The 27,187-nt window shown below is 37.2% G+C and overlaps 1 protein-coding gene across 17 annotated transcripts in view; it reads right to left on the bottom strand.

Annotated features, from left to right (window-relative positions):
- The window catches only part of DST (dystonin), a 427,647-nt gene that overhangs the window by 183,985 nt on the left and 216,475 nt on the right, over positions 1-27,187 (bottom strand). For 8 of the 17 annotated variants that reach the window (XM_054569525.1, XM_054569513.1, XM_054569512.1 and 5 more), the window contains 5 exons: positions 26,913-27,002; positions 26,282-26,380; positions 24,718-24,795; positions 23,096-23,188; positions 1,132-1,298 (listed from right to left, as the gene is read on the bottom strand). In XM_054569525.1, the coding sequence (XP_054425500.1) occupies positions 1,132-1,298; positions 23,096-23,188; positions 24,718-24,795; positions 26,282-26,380; positions 26,913-27,002 (527 nt within the window). Of the gene's footprint in view, positions 1-1,131; positions 1,299-17,064; positions 18,267-23,095; positions 23,189-24,717; positions 24,796-26,281; positions 26,381-26,912; positions 27,003-27,187 lie in introns of those variants that run through there. The other 9 variants (XM_054569508.1, XM_054569522.1, XM_054569520.1 and 6 more) reach the window with 3 other exon arrangements.

A 27,187-nucleotide genomic window follows, 5' to 3' on the forward strand; every position in this document is an offset into this window, starting at 1 on the left:
AAAAGGAAGGAAACGAAGGGAAAAGAGAAGAGAAGCAAAGAAGAGGATTTCAAGTCAAAGAGACCAGAGTTAAAATAGCTCTGTAATTTATTAGCAGTGTGGTGCTGGCAAACTTGAGGTCCCTGTAAAAGCGGGGTAGTAACAGTCCCTGCTTTATGGGACTGTTGGGAGATTTGAATGAGATAACATATTGAAAGCACTTACAGAAAACCTGACATTGAGAAAGTTATCAAAACATTAATTATTCTATGTAACTATTATTTTTATTATAATCAAATAAATTTGTCGGTTTCATGAGTTGTTTTATACTCTATTTAGAAAAACATTCAATTCTTCAACAACGTGATACAATCTTTAAAAACTAAGAAAAATAATTGAGATCAAGAAATATGTAGTTTTCAATAAATATTTTCTTGGAATTTAGCTTCTCATAAAGTAAATAAGACCATGTTCACAGGAGCCACAGTACCTAGGTTTAAATCCCAAATTGGCACTTGCTGGTTGTGTGACTTTAAGCAAGTATTCACTCTGTGTTTCAGTTTCTGTCTGTTAATCGGGGAGTGACAATATTCCCTTAGGAATGTGGTGAGGATTAAATGAATTAATATATGTAAACTGCTTAGAGCAGTGCCTGGAGTTTAGTAAGTACTAGGTAAGTGTTAACTTGAATTTAGTTGTTAATAATCCTCACCGCAAAACTGTTTACCACCCCAAAATTGGCCACTTGTTAAACCCAGCTACTCACGAGAGTAACTAGACTAGGAGACTATCATTTGGACACTTATGAGCTCTAAACCTGAACTAACCCCTTATCTTACTACTCATAAATTCTCTATATACACAGACTTGGTCACCTACCTATAGATTCTACATATCAGAGTTTACTATCTGCTAGATTACTGGCACAATCCAAAAACATATTATAGCCGTGTAGGCCTGCATGTGTACTCCAAGCCTAGAGGGAAGATCTCTGTGTGGTCAGAATGTGATGTTTTTACTTTTACTTGTCAGTATTTTCTAATTTTCTGCCTGCACATGTATTGCCTCTGTAATAATAAAAGGTTTTTGTAAAATTTGGAAATGAAAGAAACTCATACCTGTCTAAGGAAAAGTATTCCACAAATTCCATACCTGTATTTATGAATGATGGCATTAAATAGTTTTCCATCTCTCCAGCAGGTAGTGAAATTTTCACACCGTATTCCAGCATAGCCCTCCGTTGCCTGCTGTGTCCACAGTAGCAATCTCTCTTTCGCAGACATATCCTCTGACTCTCCAGTAACATGGATGTCAGATATCTAAACATAATGGACAAGTGTTAAATCATTAGAAAGGAAGGAAGCTAACTCAGATTAAGAACCTACTATGTGCCAAGCACTGCACAAGTGCTATTTTACTTAATTCTCATAACTGTCAATTGTAAGCTAAGCATACTTTCCCCATTTTACATCTAGGGAAACTGAGTTTCAGAGAAGTTAATAGCCTTGGCCAGGCGGCTCCGTTGGTTGGAGCGTTGTCCCATACACCAAAAGTTTGCAGGTTCGATCCCCTGTGAGGGCACGTACAGGAAGCAACCTATCAGTGTTCCTCTCTCTCCCCCGCCCCAAATCAATGAACATATCCTCAGGTGAGAATTAAAAAAAAAGAAATTAATAGATTGAAAAAGTCGGATTAAATCTAAGCATCTCTTTTGATTATAGCCAAATGTCACAGCATTAAAAAAATCTACATTCCTCTTGATTAATCAGATCTGTTAAAACAACTCAAGCAAATGTTTTTCCAAGTTCAAATGGATCAAAATAAAACCTACAAATTAATCTACATGCCACCTGTGGAATAGAATTTGATCCAACAGATACTGTGCAAAGAAGAAAAACAGTACCCTATCCAATTAACTGCATTACATAACAAGTTCGCCTAAAGTCTCTTTAATTTTCTCAAGAGTCCTTGCTCCGCCTACTCAACATAAAACCTTTATCACCTGGGGGTTTTTCCCCTATGCTTTTGGCTTTCATTAAATTTTCTTAAAGTTTCTTCCATTTAATATCCTAATAATTTAAAAAACAAGTCACCAGTTCACATGATTTACATTTTCTCAAAAAACTTTTTGATAAGTGTCCTACTTAATCTGCTGATAATGACATTAAGGCACAAAGTGGCTTTACGAGGGGGCACATAGTAATTCCAAAGCTGGGATTAACACCAACAAACAACTGTTCCCTCATTCAGTGCAGGGCACAAATCCAGGGGATCAGGAAGACAGGCAGCAAGCCAGGATCATGAAGAGCAAGTAAGAGATTGGAAGCAAGACACAGGGAGGGACAACGCACTTGGTAACAGGAAAAATAAAAAGTCACTACAGTCACAAGATTGATTTCTAGTCCCAGCCACTAGTCCCATGACTTTGAACAATTCATTTCATGTCTATGACTCAACTTCTTCATCTATAAATGAGAAGGTAGGGGATAGAAGCAAATAATGTTCAAGTCGTTTAGCCTAAAAGTCTTACTGTGAGATTTTTAAATACAACGCAGAAGTCAGAGGTCAAAATAGACAGTCAAGCAAGACAGTGCAGAATTTACAAAAAACAAAAAACAAAAACAAACAAACAAACAAAAAAAGGTCTAAAGAAAGCCTTCAGTCACTGTGGCAATGCCAAGCTCAAACAGGAAGCCCTTTATTTCTCCCAGCTGCTACAAGAGCCAGAGGCGTGGCCAACCCAGGGACCTGGGGCAAGCAGGCTGCAGCAGCTCAAGGCCGCCCCAGGCCTGGCAGGCCCAGCGCCACCCCTTGGAAAGGATGGCCACACACACACACCCTTTCTCCTGTATTCAGCAGAGGCAGCCCTGCCCTGTGGAGCTTCACTCACAGCCACAGCAGACATGCTCCTCGACAAGTCGCCAGGATTTTAATCATCTTTCCTAGGTATCTGTGTTAACCCCTGCAGCATGGTAAAGAACTATGTTTGTGACCACATTATGAAGGCTATATAGAAGGGATGTCTTTTATATTTCTTTTTAATGCGGACAGAGAGAGCTGAAAAATCACCAATATTTTTCTGCCCAACTTCCAACAGACATTCTGGTTTAAGATTATGCTAGAGAATCTTTCTGGCACATTGTGTGAGTTTAAATCCCATCTCCCAACACTTGTGAAATAATGATGGTAATACTTATTACATTGTATTGTGAGAATTCAACAATGTGGCGCCTGCTGTGTGGTGAGTACATGTCAGCTCTTCTATTGCGGTAATCATTATTCTTTTTGACAAAGGGAGAAGCACAAACTTAGCTTCATTTTTCTCCCAATTCTCTTCCTGTGAAGAGGAGTAAAAGATAAAGCTTTTAAACTTGCTGCCTCAAAATAATCAAAATCTATGAGCACGAGGGTTCAGAGAAACTAACCTGGGAAACTGTAAATGAAAAAGTTAAACCTCTGGGTAAAATTTTACAAGTCTCTTTTAACTTTTACAAATTATAAAATAAATTACTTTGGGGAGCCTTGCAATGCAGAAGCTACATGGGTGGTATTTATGGCTACATAAAGAAAAAGGAGATGGCTGGGGGCGGGGAGCTATTTTCTCCTGGGTCAAGAACAGCCCATGCCGGTTTAGTCACAAAAGTAATTACCTAGTAACAAGGGAAGTCAGTAAATTTCAAATGCAAGGTACCAATTTAAGTTTAATAGGTTCAAGTGCTAAACAGTATTTTACCCAAGGAATGATATTAAAGGGGGAAAAGTTCTCAAGTCTGAAAACAGTCTAAATATCAACCAAGAGAAAATCGTATATTCTTATTAAATAAGTTTCTTTCTAATAGATACATTTCAGGCTGTTATACAAATACAAAATCTCAGAGTGTTACACATACATACACTATTTAAAAGGCTATTATTTAAAAATGCATATTCAGAAATATTATCATATTATCAGAAACTTTAACATATCAAAGACTACTAACACATTAACTCATTTTCAGCTTCTCCTGCTATCTCCAATTAACTGAACATTATCCCCATGTGGAAATGTAAGGTATTTTTTAAAATATAGTATACCATCATCCACTATCTATAGGAGTATATCAAACTGTGATATACTTGCAGCCAAAATTAAAAAGAAAAATAAATGCCAAAAAATTTAAATCTGCCTCTTGTCACTCATGACCCCTGATGTAAAATCAGCAAGACAGCCTGAATTCTCCAGCAATAAAGACGGGTCAGGTTGGGGTCTGGGAAGTAACCAGGCCTCCCACCTTCAAATCCTGGAGGTAATACAGTGATGATGAGAGTGGGTTTCAATTCATGCTGCCCGGGCTCAAATCCCATTCTCCAACAGTTAACTGGTTTTTTTTAACTTTACTTTTCAGTTACAGTTTACATTCAATTTTTTTTATTACTTTCAGGTGTACAGCACAGTGGTTAGACAATCATATACTTTACAAAGTGATCCCCCCTCCGATGTTCCCTATGCCATACTTTACAGCCCCATGCCTAGTTGTAACCACCAATTTGTAAGTCTTAATTCCTTTACCTTTTTCATCCAGCCCCCAAGCCCCCTCCCCTATGGCAATAATCAGTCTGTTCTTTGTAACTATGAGTCTGTTTCTATTTTGTTCTTCAGATTACACATATAAGTGAAATCATACAGCATGTCTTTCTCTGACTTATTTAACTTAACATAATACCCTCTAGGTCCATCCATGCTGTCCCAAATAGTAAGATTTAATTCTTTTTATGGCCCAGTAATGCATTACATCTTCTTTATCCAGTCCTCTATTGATGGACACCTGAGTTGCTTCTATAACTTGACTATTGTAAGTAACACTGCAAGGAACACAGGGGTGCACACATGTTTTGAATTAGTGTTTTAAGTTTCTTTGACCATATACCCAGAAGTGGAATTCCTGGGTCCTAAAGTAGTTCCATTTTTAATTTTTTGAGGTTATCTCCTTACTGCTTTCCACAGTGGCTGCTGCGGTCTGCATTCCCGCCAACAGTGCATGAGAATTTCCCTTTCTCCACATCCTCGCCAACACCTGTTGTTTGTTGATTGATTAATGACAGACATTCTGACAGGTGTGAGGTGATATTTCATTGTGGCTTTAATTTATATTTCTCTGATGATTACTGACATTGAGCATCTTTTCATATGTCTATTGGCCACCTGTATGTCCTTTCTGGAGAAGTATCTATTCAGGTCTTCTGCCCACTTTTTAACTGGATTGTTTGGTTTTTTGATGTTGAGTTATGTGAGTTCTTTATAAATTTTGGATATTAACTCCTTTTATGAGATGTATCATTGACAAATACATTCTCCCATTTAGTAGGTTGTCTTTTCATTTTGTAAAGGTTTCCTTTACTGTGAAAACCCTTTTTAGTTTGATGTAGTCCCATTTCTTTATTCTTTTGTTTCCCTTGCCCAAGAAGACATATAAGGAAAAATATTGCTAAGAGAATTGTTAAAGATTTCACTGCCTATGTTTTCTTCTAGGAGTTTATGGTTTAGGGTCTTACATTTAAGTCTTAAATCCATTTTGAGTTTATTTTTGTGTATGGTGTACGTTGGTGGTCTGGTTTCATTTTTTTTTTTTTTTTTGCATGTATCTGTCCAATTTTTCCCACACAATGTATTGAATAGACTGTCTTTACCCCACTGTATGTTCTTGCTTCCTTTTTCATATTATTAATTGACCATATAGGCATGGGTTTATATCTGGGCTCTCTATTCTGTTCCATTGATCTGTGTGTCTATTTTTATGCCAGCACCATGCTATTTCGATTACTAGAACTTTGTAGTACAGTTTGATATCAGGTAGTTTGATACCTCCAACTTTGTTCTTCTTTCTCAAGATATCTGTGGCTATTCAGGATCTTTTCTGGTTCCCCATAAATTTTTGGATTATTTGTTCTAGTTTTGTGGAAAAGGCCATTGGTATTTTTGACTAGAATTGTATAGAATCTATAGATTGCTCTTGGTAGTATGGACATATAACTATTATTTCATCCTATCCCTGAGCATGGTATATGCTTCCATTTATTTGTATCTTTTTCAATTTCTTTCTTTTTTAAAAAATGATGTTTGTAGCCTTTTTATCATACAATATCATTCACTATACTTTCCTGAGTTGTCCCACATGCAAGCACTATTTTTTTATCCTCACCCAAGGACTGGTTATTGATTTTAAGAGAGAGGGAGAGAAATATCAATGTGTGAGAGAAACATCATGGGCTGCATCTCGTATGTGCCACACCCAGGACTGAACTCGCAACCTAGGCATGTGCCCTAACCAGGAATCAAACCCGCAACCTTTCAGTTTACAGGACAATGCTCCAACCAACTGAGCCACACCAGCCAGGGCCAATTTCTTTCTTCAGTGTCTTATAATCTTCCAAGCTACAGGTATTTTACCTCATTGGTTAAATTTATTCCTAAGTGTTTTATTTTTTGATGCAATTGTAAATAGATTGTTTTTAGTTTCTCCGGATAGTTCATTCTTGATATATAAAAATGCAACTGATCTCTGAATATTTATTTCGTATCCTGCTACTTTACTGAATTCACTTATCAGTTCTAGTAGTTTTTGATGGAATCTTTAGGATTCTCCATATAATATCATGTCATGTACAAATAATTACAGTTTTATTTTTTCTTTCCAATTAGAATTATAACCTCGAGTTATTCATGTAATCTCTCTAAAACCCATTCCCTCATTTTAAACATTTAAATGACATATAACATTTACTTATTGAGTGACTCCAAAGATTAGATGGAATAATCTACATCAAGTATTTAACACAGTCCCTGGCAAGTCAAAAACTATAAATGTTTGCATTTCTTTTTGTAATATTTGTTGCTTAAAGCTTCTCACCAGCAATCTGTCAGCTAGAGTCAAAAACAAATGAAATACTTTATACCAGAGTTCCTTTTGGAAACTCGAAGCCCTCATGCCTCACATCCAGGTCATTGTTGACTACCACCCAAATTCTAGTTCTTCCTGTAACTGAGCCTCTCATGCTTCATCTCTCCTGACCCAGCTTGCCACCATTCCTAAACTTTCCAGAAATACTTATTCCATAGCAAACAAAGTCTCTTACGCCTTAAATACTCTACACTGCTTCTACCTTTGTACTGAACTCCAAGTCTCCCCCTGCATTAATTCAAGCCTCAGGCACCACAGGCAAGGCGAGTGTGTTCTAACTCCCCCCTGATGCAAAGCAAACAGTTTTCAAATCATTAGTCACGTGTAAATTTCAAATTATTAGTCCCTCATTTTTTTTGCACTGTAGGCCACTCTTGCGCTACCACCTCCGTCCTCTCCTCAGAAATGATCCCCATGTCCCAAAGGTTTGGCATCTGGCTGAGTGTGTTTTCTTTCTCCATCTAGCACCTCATCCTTACAGTCCTCGAGCTTCTCTCTACTTAAGCTGTTCATGTACCAGATCCTGGATCTCAGCATCCTGAACCAGAACAAGTCCATCTCAGACATTTAACTTCTGATACCAATGTTCCTTCTTCTAGCACTTCCATTCCCTAACTCTACCTAAACCAATTATTGGGCTTTGCCAACATCTCAGATTCCTCACCTTTCCCGGTTCTGTCCCAGTCTATGAATTATCTCCCATCACTACCTCCTTCTCTGTCTGGCCTGTACCACATGATCTGTCCCTTCAATCAATACCCTCCACTCCCTCACACCTTTCTCCTTACCCTGCAGCCACCCAGCCAAACCTCAGGCCTGATCAAGTCAGCTCTACGTCTTCTCTACTCTCGCCTTAATATTTATAAATCTGTTACAGAAAACCATACAACCATATGAACCAAGTGAACTTCAATTCAATTTCAGTATTATCTTTGAAGACATAACTATAATAGGTCTAGAATGATAACAGGTTCGGCAAAGTTTCCACCTTCTCCTAGAACTGAGTGTCACTGTTGGAAATACGAGGTTCATGTGAACTGTCATGCTTTGGTATGCTTTATGAGCTTTCTGTTTTACTTAATTAACTAAGAAAGTTCACTGAATTTTTTCTGGCTGATTTGCTTTAAATGTGAAATTTCAGTAAATTATCACAGATTCTGCTAAAATACTAATATTTTATTATTTATTATTATCAGATACAATAAGTTTGAGTCCCATCTGAAAATGGTTAAAGCAAAGTAACAGAAAAACACCCAACCTTCATATACTCCTTGATATACATGTATCATGAATGAAAAGGTAAAATCTTTATTTCGCTTGAATTAGAGCAGAAATGTTATTTCCTCCCCATACACTAGAACCCAGAATGGGGTGAAGCCACTACATGGCTACAGCAAGAAAGCGTAATTTGCCTTTTGCCACCACTCTATTTATGTGTGTTCCTCTTAGACAGTCCGAGCCTCAGTTAGAAAGAAGAATCTGCAAGCTTTTTATGTCAAGGGCAAACATTTTCCAAAGCCCTGACAAAAGCTGGCTTATAGAAAACAGTACTGGGCTATAAAAATGCTCAACATTAGGCATTTGCAAAAATTGCCTAGTCATGTTAGAAAGCAGGTTCTCCAAAATATTCTCCAAGAATATTGTTCCTACTGGTAATGAAACAAATGATCAGAAAATCTAACCATTTGGATTGAATTGGAAACTTGGCGGGTGGCTATACTTTAGAAAAAATTATGTTGAGCCCTTTAGAGCATAAAAAACAACCCAGACACTCAATATATAAAGTTATTTTTTATAGTTCAGGATTCTGGGCCTTAAGAACAAAGAATTCACCATTTCTGTTTTATCTTTTCACTACATATAAGCAAGGTCCAAAACTAAAATTAAAAAAAAAAAAACCTGAAAACTCAGCCTTAAAAAAATGCTACCAACAAAAAAAAAACCCTCATACGCTTTCCTATATTCTCTTTTTTCCCACAATGCCTCTACCCTTACACATAACACTGCTATTCCACTGTATATTTTCCCTTCTCCCTCTTGGCAGAGCTCAGACAACATCCAATAACTGAAACCCTAATAATTGGAACTAAAAGAAGAAGGTGCAGGGGCTGTGGGAGAGGCTCTGGGGTAGAGTACGGAGGAAAATGACATCTTCTATGACACAGTCGTAATAGGCCTAGAAAGACACTTGGGGTAAAGAGAGCTTCCACCTTCCTCTCTAACTAAGTAAGCCCCAGTGTCTAGATTAGTAATAGTCTCCTCGCTAGTATCACTGCCCCAAGTCTTGCCCTATTCTCACTTCCCAGTTCACGTTGTTCTTTGCTCCACAGCCACAGTAATCGAGTTCAGCCTTGGCTGATCTTTCCAGACTCAAGACATTCGCCTTCTATTCTATGATCAAACCACGTAAACTTCGAACCATGTGAACCACATGCTCCCTCTCTCCTAGAGTCTTCTGTGCTAGTTACAGCTCCCCTTGGCACATTCTCCCCACACTCTGCCCAACATGGCATGGACTAACTACCTGCTACATAAGATGGGGCATAAACAGGGAGAGGCATTAGAAACACAAGTCAAGTTTTCATTTTGGTATGAATGTCATATAAACCTTGTCACCTTAGAAAAATAAACCATTTCCAATTAGCCTCACTTTCCAAAATAATAGAACACCTTGACTACTACACAAAAGTACCCAGCAGAGAGCACAAGGCCAGAGACTACTCAATGAGAACCCAATGTCAGGTAGTGAACCTAAGCTTCATCTGACTAATTTATCTAAAGCAATTTTTATAAATCTGAGACAGTATAGAACCTCAAAACATCTTTCCAGTGAAAGAACACCAGCCAGCACGTGCCATCTCACGGCATACTCTGACTTCATTCACAGCACATTGCTGGGTGACCCACTTACTGCTAGCGAATTGCAACAGCCTCACTGTGTTGGTCAGCTGAGACTGTAAATGTGAAAGTCCTTTGAGCAAAGTCAATGCCACCAGACAACTGGGCGACAGGAACACCCTATTTTTACCCCTGTTGTCATGGTTCTGGTATGCACTGAGCACACAAGAACAGTCAACTTCCAAAGTTGAGTCCGATATGCCCTAATAGGTAATTCACATTTTTAAAAATGTATGTATTTCATTATTCTATGTAAGGCAAATAATAAACCTTTTGTTTTTTTAAATTTTTAAATAATTATAATGTATTGAAAAGAATAAAAAGTTTAAATCAACTTTACTATTTGAGTGTCATGCTAACTGAAATGAGTCATATGGAAAAGAACAGAAACCATGATTTCACTCATTTGAGGGATATAAAGTAGAAAGCAGCAAATGAACAAACAAAACAAACAAACTCTCAGACACAGACAATGTAGGGTGGTTCCCAGAAGGGAAGGGGAGTAGGGAGAGAATGTAGAGGGTAAAGGAGGTCAAATGTATGGTGATGGAAGGAGACTAGATACTGGGTGGTGAGCACACAGTACAATATACAGATAACACATTATTATTATTATAAAATTGTCACCAGCATTACCACAAGAAATTTAATTAATTAATTAATTAATTAATGTGTAGCATTGGAAAAGGCAGTATCTCTGAAGTTAAGAGAGCTAAGATCCTTAGTTTAGAGCAGGCTATAAATATAGTGAAAGATTAAGGAACATGGGGAACTCAACCCAAAAGAACACAAAGCCATTTGGTGAACCCCCTTGTTCCGCCGGTGAACAAGCCTAGGCTGACAGGGGTGATAAGACTTGTCCAGGGTCTCCCAAGTCGAGTGGGAGGTCTAGGGTATGGCCTTAGATCTCCTAAGTTCTAGTTCAGAATCTGCAAGAAGAGAGTGATAGTTCTCCTACATATTAAAAAAAGAAATTTATGCTAACAACGCAGATTAATTTGTCCTCTGTGCCAGTAGCCACAATGGATGCTTCCTCTCAGGGCGCTGACTGCTGGGAATACGGCTTCACACACATAGCTCACAAAAGGGCATTGCCTAGCTTTGTCTCTGCTCCTAACGTCAAGGCCCTTCTCCCTGGAGCTTATCAGTCTCCATACTGGCTTAAGCAGCTGATACACACAACACTACACATTTTCAGAGGAAGATACACCCTTGGAACATCAGGGTTCACGGAAATTTTCCTCACTAGAGGAGACACACTGCCTTAACTGAAAGCCTTTACCAACACAAAATAGCAGGTTTGCCTCAAGTATTACTTTTTCTTCCTCTCTCACACCAGAGCTATTATCAATAATGCCTTCAAACTGTATCTGTACTAAGGTGTAAATAACCAATATTAGCTTTAAGAATTGGTTCCTCCTACGGGCTATTTATTTTCCAATAGGTTGACAAAATTTTAGGCTAATTATGGAGTTAGAGGAATATAATGTCTCACACATAATCGGTATTAAGTAAATATTTGCTGAAGAAATAGTGAGAGGATGAGTGGAGCTGGGGGACGAAAGGCGGCAGCCGACTCTGCTTATGCAGAACACTTTCTTTCCAAAAAAAAGAAAGCAGTGCTCTGTGAAAAATTTTGAAAATGTATACAGTTCTTCCACTCAGTAGACAGTTATGAGAGGTATTCTCTTTTTTACAAGAGCAGAAGATAATAATAGAAGTTATAAAGTGCTTACAGTCTACTAAGTCTTCTTCAAATATATCACCTCATTGAATCCTCAAAAGCAGAAACCACCTTATTTTATAGATGTGGAAAGTAAGACTTGGGTTAAATTTAAGTCTTCCGACTCAAGATCTCTTAAGTTCTCTTTCATCTTCTATTCCAACTCTACAGTGACTCCCTACAACATTCCAGAAAGAGCTTTATCTATCGATAAACCATCTCATTTTATAGAAGCAAAAACTGATTTAGAGGACACACAGTAGATAAAGAAATGATAGCTAATCCCCTGTTCTTCCCTGCAAAATGCAAAACCCCTATTGGTTTAGGGGGTTAGACACAACAGTGTTAACAGAGGAAATTCAATTCTTTCATATATTTTTGTTAAAATAAAAAAGAATTTGTATTATTTGAGAGAGTTTAGGTATTAACGAGAATGAAAGCAGCAGGTTGGAAAAGGTGGATCTCCAGATTCCTCTATCTCACAAATCTCTTAACATAATTATTTCAAGAATAAAAGTTTAACTTGGAAGATTAGCACAGAGCTGTGAAGGGTGGTGACCGATGTTGAATTCATAACTCCACCACTTTCTAACTCTGTAACTTCTCTGGACCTGTTTCCTCTCATGTAAAGTATCCCCTTAGAGATGCTAAGAGAATCAGAGGACATGTCCACAGGGTTCAGTACAGGGCCTGCCCCCTAGTGAGCGAAGGTAATTATGTACTAGGATCAATATTGTTGCTTAAACTCTTTTAGTCACAATACTTAACACTGCAGAGTCAGGCAAAAGCAATTTCCATATTGACTTCATACACAGGCAAAATTTTCAAGCCAAGATGTTTGCTTCCAAAGACAATCTCTTCAAAGATGTTTTAACTATTTTGGCAGAAACAAATTTAATCAACACATTTTTAGTGTCTGCTTCCAAGTTTAAAAATATGTGTGAAAATGCCCCACAAAATATTTTTCACTATAAAGACAGCAAAAATATTTTGAAAATTGTATTTGGTTAAAGGCTGCCTCCCTAAAAGGAAGAGTTAAATAGAGGATAAAAGTAAAAAGTTGATAAGCTTCAAGTGCTAATACCTGGAATTGACAGCTGCCTTTGGCAAATGCTCATTTATTTCTTACTCATACACAAGAAAACTAACCATAGATCGAGGCATTATAACACCGACAGAGACTCAAAATCTACGCATTTTTTATAAATAAATTTTCACCAACTAGTTATGAAATCCAAATGACTAGAAATAGTAAAAAATGCATTTTCATTTAAAAGATGAAATATTCAGAAAGAAACGAGCTGGTCAACTGTAAATCAAATGACCTTTGTTTTCAAGATCTGTAGAGGAATGCTATCATATGAAAGGTGAAACATTTAGATTTTATCGTAGTCCTTGAATTATAAGTAAGACTCTGTAGCCTAACATTCATAAAAGACTTTGTTAAAGAAAAAAAATTAAATATTATATTTCAGTGAACTTGAATATTAAGTACTCTAACATGTTGAGATGGTTCTCAAGTTTTTTAAGTTTTTATAATGTAAAAGTCAATTAATAAAAATATTCAGCACTTCATTATTCAGATACTGATAATATAATTTGTACAATGTCCGAACCCTCCTTCTCTCCTTGGCTTCTTTCCTACTTAGGTCACTGCATTATTCATTGTCAATTCATCAAAGGATGAAAGGAACATAAGAATAGTTCAGTTTTCACTAGTTCATATAGCCACATAGTATGGCAGGAGGCGGGGGTTAAAATTATTCATTGTCACCATCTTAGAGGCTTAACTTTCAGGTGACTCAGTTTACAGCCATGGTTCCCGGTCATTTGTTATGAACAAACAATGGGTTATAATGCAAGCCGAAAAGGGCTATATTTTACTTCTCCCAGAGGAGCGACTTTTGGTTCCATATATAACAACTAAATAGTAGTATTTGGTAGAGAAATTTAAAAAGGAGGGGATGGGGGAAGAAGTGAAAACATTAAACAAAAAGCTATGCATATAAATACATGGATTTACAGAAATTTAAAACTGAAAAAGAGAGATGTGAGAAAACTGCATCAGTTAAATGTTCAGTTTAGTAGATAATTTGGGGTGAAATCTAAGCTCTTCCACTTGCTGGTTGACTCTTGTAAAATGGAACTAATAATAGAATGATTTGCTTGGCTTGCTCTAAAGATTAAATAACAGAATGGTGGAGTGTCTGACATATAGTAGGACTCAACAAATACCATTATTATTAAGAGTAGTATCATGGTCTAGTTCAATACCCTTATTTTTCTAGAAAATAAACCAGAGATCTAGAGAAATGAAGATGATGGTCCAAGTCACACAGCTTCTGGGGACAAAGCTTGACTAGAACTCATATCTCCTGCCTTCTAGCCCAGAATCCACACTGCTTATCGGAAAACCCATGCTGAGAAGAAAAAATGGCAAATGCCATGCTAGGGTGATGCTGGCTCTCAAAATTTCATGTGCTTTGAAGAAACGTGTGAGAGAGTGCCTGAAACACAGGCAGTGCTCTCTCATGCCCCACGAGAAGATAATGTGATCAAGTTAAATCTGGGGCAAGGTGTTTTCAATACACATTTCAGGTGACCCTAGTGCAGGGACCCTGGCAGCACCCTTTGAGAAGCGCGGCTACAGGATGAGAAGGGTGGCAAGCTCCCTATCCACTATCCTAACCATTAGAATCACCTGCGGAGCCCCATCTGACCTATGACATTATAATCACTGGAGTGACATCAGGCATCTGTATTGTTTAAAGCTCCTCAGGTGACATTTACATGTGGTCAGATACAGAACCAACGGCCTCTAAGCAGAGAAAACAGCCATTTTTGCTGCGATCAATCTAAAGAGTGGGATGAGGTGAGATTTGTGAAACTAAAGCAAAAAGAATGCTTTGTGGGAAAAGTTCACGTGCAAAGGTAGGAGACCGTGTCATAAGGTATAGGAAGCTTGTGAGTCTTAGACAAACAACGGGTCCCTGAGAAGGTACAGACAGTGAGCTCATTACTCCCAGTCCCCAAATACGGCCCGCCGGCCCGCCGTGGCCACCTCTGTTTGCAACACTCATCCTTCATAGTTGAATAAACACTCCAATAAACATCGACCCCTGCTCTGACCTCACATCAGTCCCTTTCAGAACTTTGACAATTAATCAAAGTGAGATGCGGTGGCAGTGTAACTCAGTTAATCCCATTTACAGTGTTGCTTTAAAGACATTCTTTAACCTCTCTGAGTTTTTATTTCTTCATTCTATAAAGGAAAAACTGAACATTTTGCCTATTTCATACAGTTGTTATGATGATCCAAAAACAAATGTGTCTGAAAGCATTTTTTTCAATTCTAAAGCAATATACAAATCTAAGGTATTTCTTTTTTTTTTTTTTTTAATTTATACCTCCTTATCCTAGTAAAGGTATGCTGTGAGTTTCTATTATTTAGGCACTTAAGAAGGGGCTGGCTGAGCCACCTCCACAAAATCCCTGAACCTGGAGGGCCACTCTAGGTCAGCCTGTGATTGCAAGTAAGGTGATTTAAAGAGCAGATAGGCTGGTCACCTATACTAAGAAAGACAAATTTCACAAGATCAGTAAGGTGAAGAAAAATTCAAAGACGTGCATACTATTTTACTTGGAAGTAAACTCAAAAGTCATCAAGCCCAATCCTGCATACAAATGCCTCAGAGTAAGAGTGGATCGAATAGAGAGGATATGAAAAAGTTTTTGAAGGAATAAGGAAGCCCATTTCTGGGATGTAATGATAATCAAAGGCTAACAGCTCTCATTTGCATCTAATTCTCCAATGAAGAATGTAAACTCCAGTGCAAAATAAAGGGTTCTGTGCAAAGATAATGAAGGAAGCAGAGTCAACACCTTCAAGGTAACAGGAAGAACGTCCTCAGAGCAATAGCTGAGCTGCTGGTTCTGACTCCGTATGGCACCGAGTGCACAATCTTCACCTGGACTACAGGGAAGAGGACATCAAATCCTTCAGGTAAATATAAACTATCCCACTCACCTTTTACCTACAATATATGAGAGTTTTTTAAGTACCTCCCTATCATAGTTATTTTACAAATGTGAATGGCAGGTTTATGACATTTTCACAGGCATTTTTCATTGAAGTTTCAAAAATTATTAGATACACAATTAGAAGGGAAAAGGGGGCTTATGTACCAGAAGGAAACATTTTAAAAGTTTCCATTAATGAAAACATGTAAGGCTTACTTGAATCCAAATTATGCAAAACAAAACAAAAAAAAAAAAGCAAACCAAAAAGCAGTTGGAAAACATATGTGAGCAAACCAAGTGGTTCCATTCATAAACATGTGGCAGGCAAGTCACTTCCTCTCGCACTGACCTTTATGCTAGACCTACACAGATAATGACATAGTCTGGATGCTTTCTCTATAAAATGCAGCCACTGTAAAATGTAAATAGGGTTGATGACATAATATTGGCAAGGTGTGGTGGTGTATATAAACAGGAACAGCTCCGGAGAACCAGGGGCGAAGGCCAATGATGACTGTGCACGCGAACTCTAAGAAATGCCTCATCCTGTCACTGTGCAAATGACCTCTGCTCTGTGATGCAATGATCTGGCCAAGAATGTTTAACATCACATATACCACTCATGTCCAGATTTTATGCTCAAAGACAGAGTTAGAAACAGCCTTTTTAAAAAGCCATCGAATCCCAACTAGTAACAGGTAGAAGAGGTTGCTTGGGTAATGTACTTCTCAGGCAAGTAAATACATTCACTTACATTTTTTAAAAAAACTAAAAACCCTAGAGAAGCAACTTATCTACAGCAAAAGATCAGTGTTAGGAATAAAGATCTCAACTTCCTGGCAGTCTGTGTTGTATTCAAATTCCTATGACACGCTGCCCGAATGATTCCGATGTTAGACTGGGATCAGGGAACAACTGTAACAAAGACACGGAGTAGATTAGGGCAATTTCATCTGTGCCCCTCACCCCCAACATACGCATATGCAGAGACTTGAAAGCAATATATGAGTGTTTCTATATGTAAAAACTGATAAAAGAACTAGATTTTGGCTTTTCAAACTTACCGATCAGCAAGTCAGTACTAATAATTGTACTGTATCTTCCCTTCATTTGTCATGAAGCTATTGTCTTGTCATGACTGCTTTCTGGTTTAACTTTGCCTACAGTGTTGCTAAGTTTCCAAAGCCTACTCCATAGGAAAGGTCAAGAAACATGAACTAAAGCAATTAAAAAGATGTGCATTCTCCTAAAGAGGCAGAAGTACAAGAACAAAAAGGTATGGGCTTTTGAAGTTAAAGTGTGATTAAAGAAAGTAATGTCACAAAAAATAAAATCATAAAAAACCTAACCTACAGCTACAAATTAAATGCACCAAGAACTCTACAGCTTCCACATAAACTAATATGAAGATAACTTAAAAGAAAAATAAATTATACCACCACAGTCAGATGTGAGCACGTTGAGTACCTATTTACACCTTAAACTCGGGCACCACATTTCACTTACCTCATGTTTGTTTGTGTCCTTGGAAGTGGAGGGCACATTAGTACACAGGGAATGACATCTCTTTTTTTGAAGCTGAAAATGGTGTATTGCATGAGGGCAAAATCTCTCAGTGTTTTGCTTTTCTTGGTTACTGCTATAATTTTTTGATGGGTCTTCAGAGAACTCACTTTTTTCAAGTGATCTCTCTGTACCATAGTGAATGGAACTGAAGCTGGCTGCCTTTCGGAAAGAAAAAGCATCAGTTTTGCTTTGGAATGTTATTTCTCTTGTGTTGACATCATCTAAATGTTTCTTCCTCTTTGCACAATATGGAGTGCTGTCTTTTTCTGAAATGCTTTCATCCAGTTCACTAACTTTTATTTCTGTTTCACTGTCTTTAGAAAGAGAAACGTCCACATGGTAAGACGAACTGCTTGCGGCACTCGGCAAAAGTTTCTGCTTTACACCGTCAGCTACCACTTCTGCTTTCTCTTGCTGAATACCATCTCCCAGTGTGAGGTCTGGGGCAACAGATTCTTCCCGTGCCAGTCCCCTGGATAAGAGAGCCGGCTGCTCTCTCGGGAGCTGAATGCTGCTCCTCTTCTTTCCTTCATTTTCATTGTTTGGCTCTCCTGGCTTTGTGTCATCTACACTTTTCTTGATCGGTGTTCTTCTGAAATATTTTCTTCCGGGAGAACATTTTTCAGGGCTCAAAGGAGTTTTGGCAGGATCTAAATATTGTTCTTCTTTCTCAGCTCTTACACATCCACAGACATTCCCCATTGGATTTACGGGAAATCACAGTCCCACAGATTCACTCATTTCCAAATCCAGGGCTTACTTAGATCTTCTCCATTAAATCCGAAAATTCCACTCTGACCTCTAATTCCTCAGACTGTGTGACCATCCTCTTCAGCATGAGGCCATTTTGCTTATGAGAAAGGCACACGCAAGAAATGCCATGGCATCTTGCCCGGCTGCGTCCCTGTGTCTCATTAGACAGTGTGACTTATTTCTGGCCACCAATCCTCTTAGACAAACATTACTGCTCACTGGCAAACTACAACACTGATGAGCTTGCAAGGCAAACCCTTAGCTTTATTATACAAGGAGACTCTGACCCTCACTTTAACTTTCAGTTTTCTGAAATGCAGCTACACTATCAAAGTTTGCGTTAACCTTTGAAACTATTTGTGATTAAACAAATCTGAGTATAAACAGAAAGCAAATGCCAGTAGGGAGACACTTACCAAAGTGCCTTTCACATTTAGTTTCAGAGAATCTCTACCATTTAACTTATTTTTCTTAAGAAACACGAACTAATTTTGGTAGTTGAAAACTCAAAAACCTCTGTAAATTACATTAGGACTCATATTCGAAACAGCAGCCATTAAAAAAAAAAGTAACAGGACAATTTAACTGCTGAAGGAGATATAATAAATGCGTACTGCCTAAAATACTCTATTAAAATTGTTTCTAAAACCAATCTTTCAAAATGGTTTGCAATATTTTTCCTATGACATACATTTCCAAGTCATTTCCATTATATGCGCATTAGGATTTTCATGTAAGCAAATTGATGAATTTTATGATTTAAAGCATGGAACACTCAGCCAAAAGAAACACTTGCATGCTCTCTTACATGAATTAAGGCAGTTAAACTTTATAAGTAACTTTTACAATTGTACCTTAGTTAAATATTATGTAGGTCTTCTAGGGCCTTGCTATAAAAATAAGGAGCCAGCACGGAATCTGATTATCTAAGGTGTGCATATCTCTAACACCGAGTCACAGCTATATGGTAAAAGAGAAATTAGTATGGCATGACTGGACTTACACGTAAGCAGAAATCATCTAATAAAAATAGTTAATTGCTTTTTTCTAGGTAGTGTTTCGACTAATCAAAAGATGAAACTCACTATGTTTTTCAGTATAAGAATATAATTAAACAAATTAGCAATGTTCTTGATATTTGTCAATAATAGGCCTGCATGACGGGTTTTCCTTAATCTTAATCTTCTGTGGCAAAAAGTGAATATCCTAGAAGACAAGCTGACAAAAATACAGCCTCTGGTTTGTTTTCTGTTCATTTTCCTATTTGATTTTCAGTGCCTTCAATGGCAATAAAACATTATTCAAGAGAATTTAGAAACAGAACGGCTAGTATCTGTACTGACACGACAGAGGTGCAGCCAGTGATTTGCACACCAGCCCCCTGCCTCTGGCCCTGCCACACTGAGCAGCTGCCCACACTCAGGCCATTGCACACCGCTCCCTGTCTCGGAAATGGCCCAACTTTCGTCTATGCCTGGTCGCTGGCCATCTTCTTACAAAGCCGATCAGCAGTATCAGTGAAATTTCCCTTATTCTCTAACACCTTCCTGATCCTACTATGACGCTTCTTCCTCTACATCCCTATTTTTATTTATATCATAATAAATCCATCCCCCTAGATTATAGTCAGTTTTATGAACATTCTCCCAATAGATAGAACATATATTCATTATTTTAGTAACCCTGGATCTAGCATATGGAAGCTAATGATACCTGAGTGCTGTGTTGATAACGCTTACCTTCAGCCAAGCTGATTAAAAAATAGATTCAATTTGTGATGCTTATAACATAGTTTAAAAATAAATAAACTGGTCTTCTGAAATTACTTCCCTTATTTATGCAAAGTATAGAGAGAAAGAAAAAAAAAAGCCCACTTTGAATGAGAATGACTACCATTGCTATAAATAGACTTGCATAACCAGTAAAATTGTTCTAATATTAATTATCATAGCACTAAAAAAAGGTCATTTCATCTAAATAAAGAAACATTTCTGTTTTACCAAAACATTGCGTGTTTCACTTTAAATAAATATTGATCTCATTTTTAAATATTGGTAATAATGTAACAGTCATTATCTCATAATTCAGGTGCTAAAATACACTTGTCCTAACATAGGCCACAGGATCATATTAGAAGCAAAACTTCTTTTGGTTCTTCTGTGGCTGGTCCTCCTTTCTCCTCCAAAGACATTTGAACCCCAAAAAGCTTTCTTAATACATTATTCTTTTTTTGAATGACCTTTCACTTAAATTTTCTCAAACTTAGGGTGTAAACATATTACTTCTAATTCACAACCATTTATTCACATTTTGATCCATTATATTTTCTGGTTTCTGCTCTCAATAGCTTGGGAGTATTTTCTCCATGGTCTGCAATGTCTTCCTTGTATACAAAATTCTTAACCTGTACTCCATCTTAAATTTCTCATGCTCTCTAATAGCATTTCATACTGCTCACCATGCCTTTATGTCTGAAATTCTCTTCCCTTGGTTTCATCAATTCAACATTTCCTTGTTGCTTCACCCATCTCATCAAATGTTCTTTTTTCTGTTTCCCCAAATGGATCTTCTTCCTCCTGCACTCCTAATCATGAGTCTTCCCCCAAATTTCTGTCCTTTGCTCTTGGTTCTTCTCCATGGATGCATGTCTCTTAGATCCTCTAAAGATTCCTTGTCTCTGACAGATACAATGGCTACTTGTATGCTGGTAACTGCCAAGTTTATCTGTACCTTTGACTTCTCAGCTCTGCTCTGCTCACAAATTTCCACTGCTTAGCAGATAAGTGGACAGGGCATCCCACCATGCCACTGAACCTGCCAAGGTCTTTAGTTTTGCCCTTATCATCATCCCCATTTCTCTCAATAGTTTGTTTTTTGCTGGTTGTTCAATGGGTTGGTTTTTATCTCCTGGGCTGAAAGTTTAGAGTCATCATCTTTATTCCCTCTTCATCTTCTATTCACTGTTACCAAGTTTCTTTCCTTCTTCCTTCAAAATGTTATCTCTTGGATTCAATTTTTAATCCCTACCTGAGTCTTGGCCTTTATCACTTTGCTCAGAGATCACCACCTCAGCTTCTTAGATTATCTCCCTGACTATGGACTCTGCTCATTTCAATTTAGTTTACATAGAATCAACAGGTTGAGTTTCCTGAAACACTTTTCAGGTCCAGAGCGATTAAGTGACTCATTCAGTGCCATCACAGCCATGCAGAGAAAAGCTAACAATGAAACTTAGCTCTGCCTCCCTCCAAAACCTGCGTGTTTCCCACTGCCCCACAGAGATTCTTACTCTGACATTCAAAACCCAGACCCAGCCTGTCTTACCAGTTCCATTGGGTAGTGATGGGATGTGGCTCCCTGTCCCAGCAGGCCTCTAACCCTCCAAAGTGGGGTCCTTGCAGTTTCAACCCTACTAAAAGTTGAGGGACCTGAACCACTTAGGGGTAATGAAAAAATCCTTGAGAAAGCAACCAAGGAACTCCATGTGAAATCAGCTTCTGGCCAGTTCTACTTAGTCTTTACCCAATTCTGGCAACAAGGTCTGGCTCCATGACCAAATTCCTGTCTTGGTTTAGTGCTCAGTGCTCTGGGGCCCCTATGGATGGGGTCCTCTAAAAATGGAAACCCACAGGCCTTCAGGGTCCTGCCCTTAGTTCCTGTTTCTGAATTTCCCCGACATCAATGCCCAGCTGCGTAGATATTCACCCCTATTAGCTGCTCTGCCGTCTGGCTGCCTGACATCTGGTTACCTGGGTCTCCTGGCACCTGAGTCCGCCCTTCTGATTTCTGTTGCTGCAACTTTGGTCAGCTGCATGTTCAAAACCTAGAAGTTACCTAGACTCTTCTTTCTATAGCTCTCTATGCCTCTCAGATTTTTCCTGTTCCCAATTTAGTGCCAGGTACATTTTTTTTCCACCATTCCCCTACAAACCCTATACCCCAATCAAAATTTTTTTAAATACTCACCCAAGGAAGGGGACAGAGAGAGAGGGGGAAAAAGACATCAATCTGCTGCCTCCTGTCCTCACCCCAACCAGGGATCAAACCTGCCATCTTTTGGTGAACAAGACAACACTCCCACCAATTTAGTTAGCCACCCAGCCAGGGCCCCCAATCAGATGTTTAAAAAGAAAAAAATAATTCTGCCCTGGCTGGTGTGGCTCAGTGGATTGAGCACCAGCCTGCAAACCAAAAGATCACTGGTTCGATTCCCAGTCAGGGCACATGCCTGGGTTGCAGGCCAGGTCTCCAGTGCAGGGCGTATGAGAGGCAAACACACATTGATGTTTCTCTCCCTCTCTTTCTCCCTCCCTTCCCCTCTGCCTAAAAATAAATAAATAAAATATTATTTTAAAAAAAAGAAAAAAAGAAATCTAACTCCTCTCAAAATCTGGTTCAAAACCCCAGCTCCTTCCTGAAGCTGGCAAGCTGTCTATCTCTTCCTCTTTCAAGGTCCAGCAGCATAGTAGTCAGGAAAGTGTGTCATGTGCCAACTGTGGGTCAGACTCTGTGCTGCATGGAGTGCTGTGTGAGCAGGCACAGATTACTAAACTAAAGCAAGTTCCAAAATTAGGACACAGCTTTGCAAATGAAGACGAATTTTTCAAAATGTATCATTTTATAAAAACTAAAAATCAAAATCAGCCCTCAATTGGCACCAGTTTATTAAATAATAATCCAAAACTGATAAATTTTTATTTATTTGCATTTACTCTCCTCAATTCTAGTTTGAAAAAGTGCAGCTCTATACAAAAACGTGAATACTAATTCAGGAGATCTCTTTATCATATTTATACTGCCATCTAGTGTCTATCAATAAAAGAAAATAGTTGGCATCGTCAGGAAACAGTAACGTCAATAAAAACCATTCTAAGTTAAAGATTGAGCAATAAAATTTTCATATATCTAAATCAGGTAAAACTTTCCAATAAATTTTAAAAATGTGTTTGTATTCAATTAAAAAGACTCTTGTCTTCGTACTCTGAGATTACAAGCATTGTCCTAAAAACAGTTAAGGTTATCAACAACAGGAAATGGGACACCAGGCTCTCAAGCAGTTACTTGAAAGGAATAATACAAATATATTGTTTAAGAAAAGAAGCCTAAAATTTATTTCTTCCCATAGGATATGAATGTATAATTCACTTTTGATAGGAACCATCTGAAAATTAGCAATAAGAGGCTGAAAGAAATGACAATCAAGAACAATTGAGCTTACCTGAAAGTGCAAAATTATTGTCCATATTAATCCCAAAGTCAATTTGGGATTTCCATCTGTTATGTCATCATTTCTAATGTTCACTAATTTCACCTGTTTTATATGTGAAGAAGAGATAAAATAAACTTTTTTCAAACCATCACATGACTTATCTTTACCTACATAAAAGTGATTCTAAATTATACAAAGAATAAAACTGAATGATTTAAATACCATAATCCTCAAAATATTGTTTTACCCCCTATCTTCACTCATTTTAGATAGCAAATTATAAAGTAATCACAAAGAAACATGGGTATTACTTTGGTTTTATCTTCTAGATCAAGTAATAAAACAGAACAAAAATATTTAAAACTAGAAGTTTGTCTTTTAAAAATAAGCTTTTAAAATAATAAAAACCAAAAAAAATATAAAAATATATATGTCATAAGCAGTAAATAAATGTAATGCATTCAGGTAGTAACTGTAATGATGTCATCTAATGTTTACCTCCTGAATGGACCAAATAACTAAATATCATGAATTGGATACCAAAAATTAAATACAATGATATCTAACATTTTACTTTTTGAACAAAATACTGCCAAAAATATTTCACACCAAGATATAATTAACCATTAATCCTTCCTGAAACTTCCACTAGAATTAAAAATAAGGCAAATACCATGCTTAAAGCATACTATCCTTAAATAAAATTTAAGCATAGAGTATTTACAAAATTTAATAACTAAAAATCATTTTAATGTTCATCACAACCTAAATGAAAAACTAATGAAAGATAGTTTCCCTCTCCCCCTTTCCCTCCCTTCCTTTTTCCTACTCCATGAAAAATCAAAATTGTTCCCACTTCTTTATTTTTATTATCTTCAAGCCTTTATTATGTAGGTATTAAATCTGTTTTTTAAATTATTGTTCAAGTACAGTTGTCTCCATTTCCCGCCACCACTTCCTGATTTCCCATTGTTTTGAGCAACTTTTAATTCTCCTGAATTAAACCAATTATTTGGTCTATGTGACTGTTATACACAATGCTACCAAAAAATCAAAACGCTATCCGGTATGATGTTCATTCTTTTCTATGATTTCTTCTGAAACCTCAAGCCGGTGGAAACTGTTGTAGAAATGTTTTTTTAACCACTTATAAATTACACAGTATTACCTACTTATAAAAAATAAATTATTGCCTCATCACAACTAAATATTAAAAATATACTAATTTTTAAAATATTATACAAACTATTTTTATAATAATAATTTTATAAACTAAGTCTAAAAATTAAGGTATTACCTTCCTACTACTAAGAAGTGTTCAGAAACATTCTTAACATTGTCATTAACTTCCTAGGCAAAAGCACTCCAATTCTGACAGAAGAAAAACTGGTAGCTCTTATTCATATGGAAATGCAGCCACTTATAATTCCTGTAAGCTTACACCTACTATTAATGTTTTTTTCTTTGGAGCAAATGTTTAAAACCACTTCAAAATATTTGTCTCACAAAAGCACAAATATAATGATTATAATTCATAGTCATTTTAACCTTTTCATTCCCTGACAGGTTTCCATGTAGATTTACTCAGTCACATATGTTTACATGATTACAGTATTTGAAAAACATCATACCTGGCGTCTTTTCAAATAGTCAAGTGCAATTTGTACATTCTGTAGTCTGTGAAAACGCATCCGACCTTTTTCTCTGGGCTAAGGATAGAAAAATGCAGGGTATAAAAAACACTAGTTTCCAATACCACTGACCATGCTAAAGATATTATATAAATATACTTTATGCTCATCTTAATATGTCAAAACAGTATTTACTGTTTGGGTAAATCCATTAAATTTTAAAGGTAGTTCTAAATTTTTTGTATTATCCGGGGTTTAACTTAAACTACTAGGGATTTTTCCAAACATATTTTATTTAAACAGATGCTTTTTTCCAAAGGAGAAAATACCATAGAACATATAGACTTTTACATTCACTAAACTACAATTCTAGCCTACAGTTATTAAACAACTAATGCACAAGAAGAATTAAATATCATTCTCCATTTTCCCTTCTTAATAAACTCTATTATCAGGATGATTTTTATAATTATATATGTATGGCGTGTAGATGAAAATAAGGTAGAGTAGCATGCAATTAGTATAAAAAAATCACCAAGAAGGAGAAAGACAGTGGAATTTTACTTAGCCATGATAGAGGAAGAGAGAAAAGCAATTAAAGCCATATAATATATTTCCTCTTTATTTTATTTTAGTTTTTTGCACAAAATCAGTTGGACTCTATTTACACTGCTTGAAGATGGACATGATTATTTACTTTCTCAGGAAAGCTGATAAACCATGATTCTGTTCCTTGATAGAGTTTTCCTTGGGAAACGTTGCAAGTTGGCAGAAGGAAAACATAAGGAAACAGCTGGGAAAATGCTTAACAAAAATACAAAGAATGGAGCTGAAATTTACCACATCAAATCTTCCAAAGGGGAAAAAAAGAAAACTGAAAGCTTAGCTTCTCAAATATGAATAGGTTGCTGAAGCCAAAGTCACCATAATAAAACAGACAGCAGACTACAGAATGGAAAATTAGGTTCTATACAACAGGCAGGAATGGGTTGATGAATTCACCCACTGGCTCCAAAGAAGCCCAATTTCCAATGAAATCAGAGGTGCTAGGGACGTAGGTGGCAAAAGAAGCACCTCTGCAGGGCAGTCAACTAAGTGTCACGGAGATGAAACAGCTCTGTGAGTTCTGTTAGGATTCGAGATTTTGAAACCTTCCTCCTTTCTAAATTACATGAGACACAGAAGGCAGGTAAAGAATGTCCATCAAATACCTATTGGCCAACAAGTATTCTAGAAGTAGAATAAATTTGCATAAAAATTAGCAGGCTAATAGTTGTCAAGATGTCCGTAACTATATAAAATCCTTCAGCTAAAATGCCATCTCATCACCTAAGTGCTTACATTTGATTACCATGTAGTGCACAGTAATCTATAAATAAATTTAAAGAGAAAATATTTCCTTTGTCCAATTTCTTGGTACACACACATCCACCTCACTGTGGGTTTTGGTCCTTTCTATAGTTTTCTAAAAAGGAGCCCGAACCCGTGGGTTACTTCTCTACCGCGTTAGCGCTCACCGCACTGTAATGGCTAGGTTAGTCGAGTTATGGGGGCCGACACCTACCCCCTTATCCTCATCCTCCACATCCTCATGCTGTTCATATTCGCATGCTTCTGTTGCACTCACCAATCGTAAGGTCTTCAAAAAATCTCGCTCCCTTGGCTAATGAATATAACAGACAGAAGATAGGACAGCAAAGACACAAGACAGACCAGAAATGAAAAGAAGAGCATGAACAGAACATAATGAAAGGAGAACAGGTAACCAAGAAGGGGGAAGTAATGTTCACAAAAAAAGGAAATGACACCTGTGGAGTGGGTTAGACCATTTTTCAGAGAGCCATGTTTATTTCCTTACTACTTGTGAGTCTTTTAATATGTGGTTATATTATGCATCCGACGTCTGCTCAGCAAAAAAACCCAAAGGTAAAAAAAAAAAAAAAGCAAGAAACAAAAATAGTATTTTAATTATAGAACTGATTATATAAGCAAGGTAATTAAAGTGCTTCAATCTCCCAAAGTCACATCATTCGAAGTCTGAAAATGCTTAGGAATCCAACCAAAACTCTTTTTTTTTCCAGGTAGAATTTGCAGCTCAAAAGATGAATATTGTAAAAACCTGAACAGTCTGTGCTGAAAACACACTAGTCATACGTACATGTTTATCAAAATAAATCAAAAAATTTATAACTTACCAAGGTGTCTCCTGAAAGAACCTCTAAGAGAGAGATCAAGTTGTGTCCATCCCTTAAGTCTTCATAGAGATCATTCACATGTTTTCGAACCTACACAGAAAAAGCAATTTAACTTTTGGTCCTAGAACCCAGGATCATCCTTAATATTCAAACAAGAAAGGAGACAAAGTAGAAAACATTTCTGATTTGGTATTCATTCATATAAGGATTTTTTTAAACTTTTATTCTCTTACTACTTAAAAACTGAATTTAAACTGAAAACCTAAACACTCAAA

Source organism: Pteronotus mesoamericanus, unplaced genomic scaffold, assembly GCF_021234165.1.
Source record: "Pteronotus mesoamericanus isolate MK-2021 breed Mesoamerican mustached bat unplaced genomic scaffold, CSHL_Meso_final contig_20, whole genome shotgun sequence".
NCBI lineage: Eukaryota > Metazoa > Chordata > Mammalia > Chiroptera > Mormoopidae > Pteronotus > Pteronotus mesoamericanus.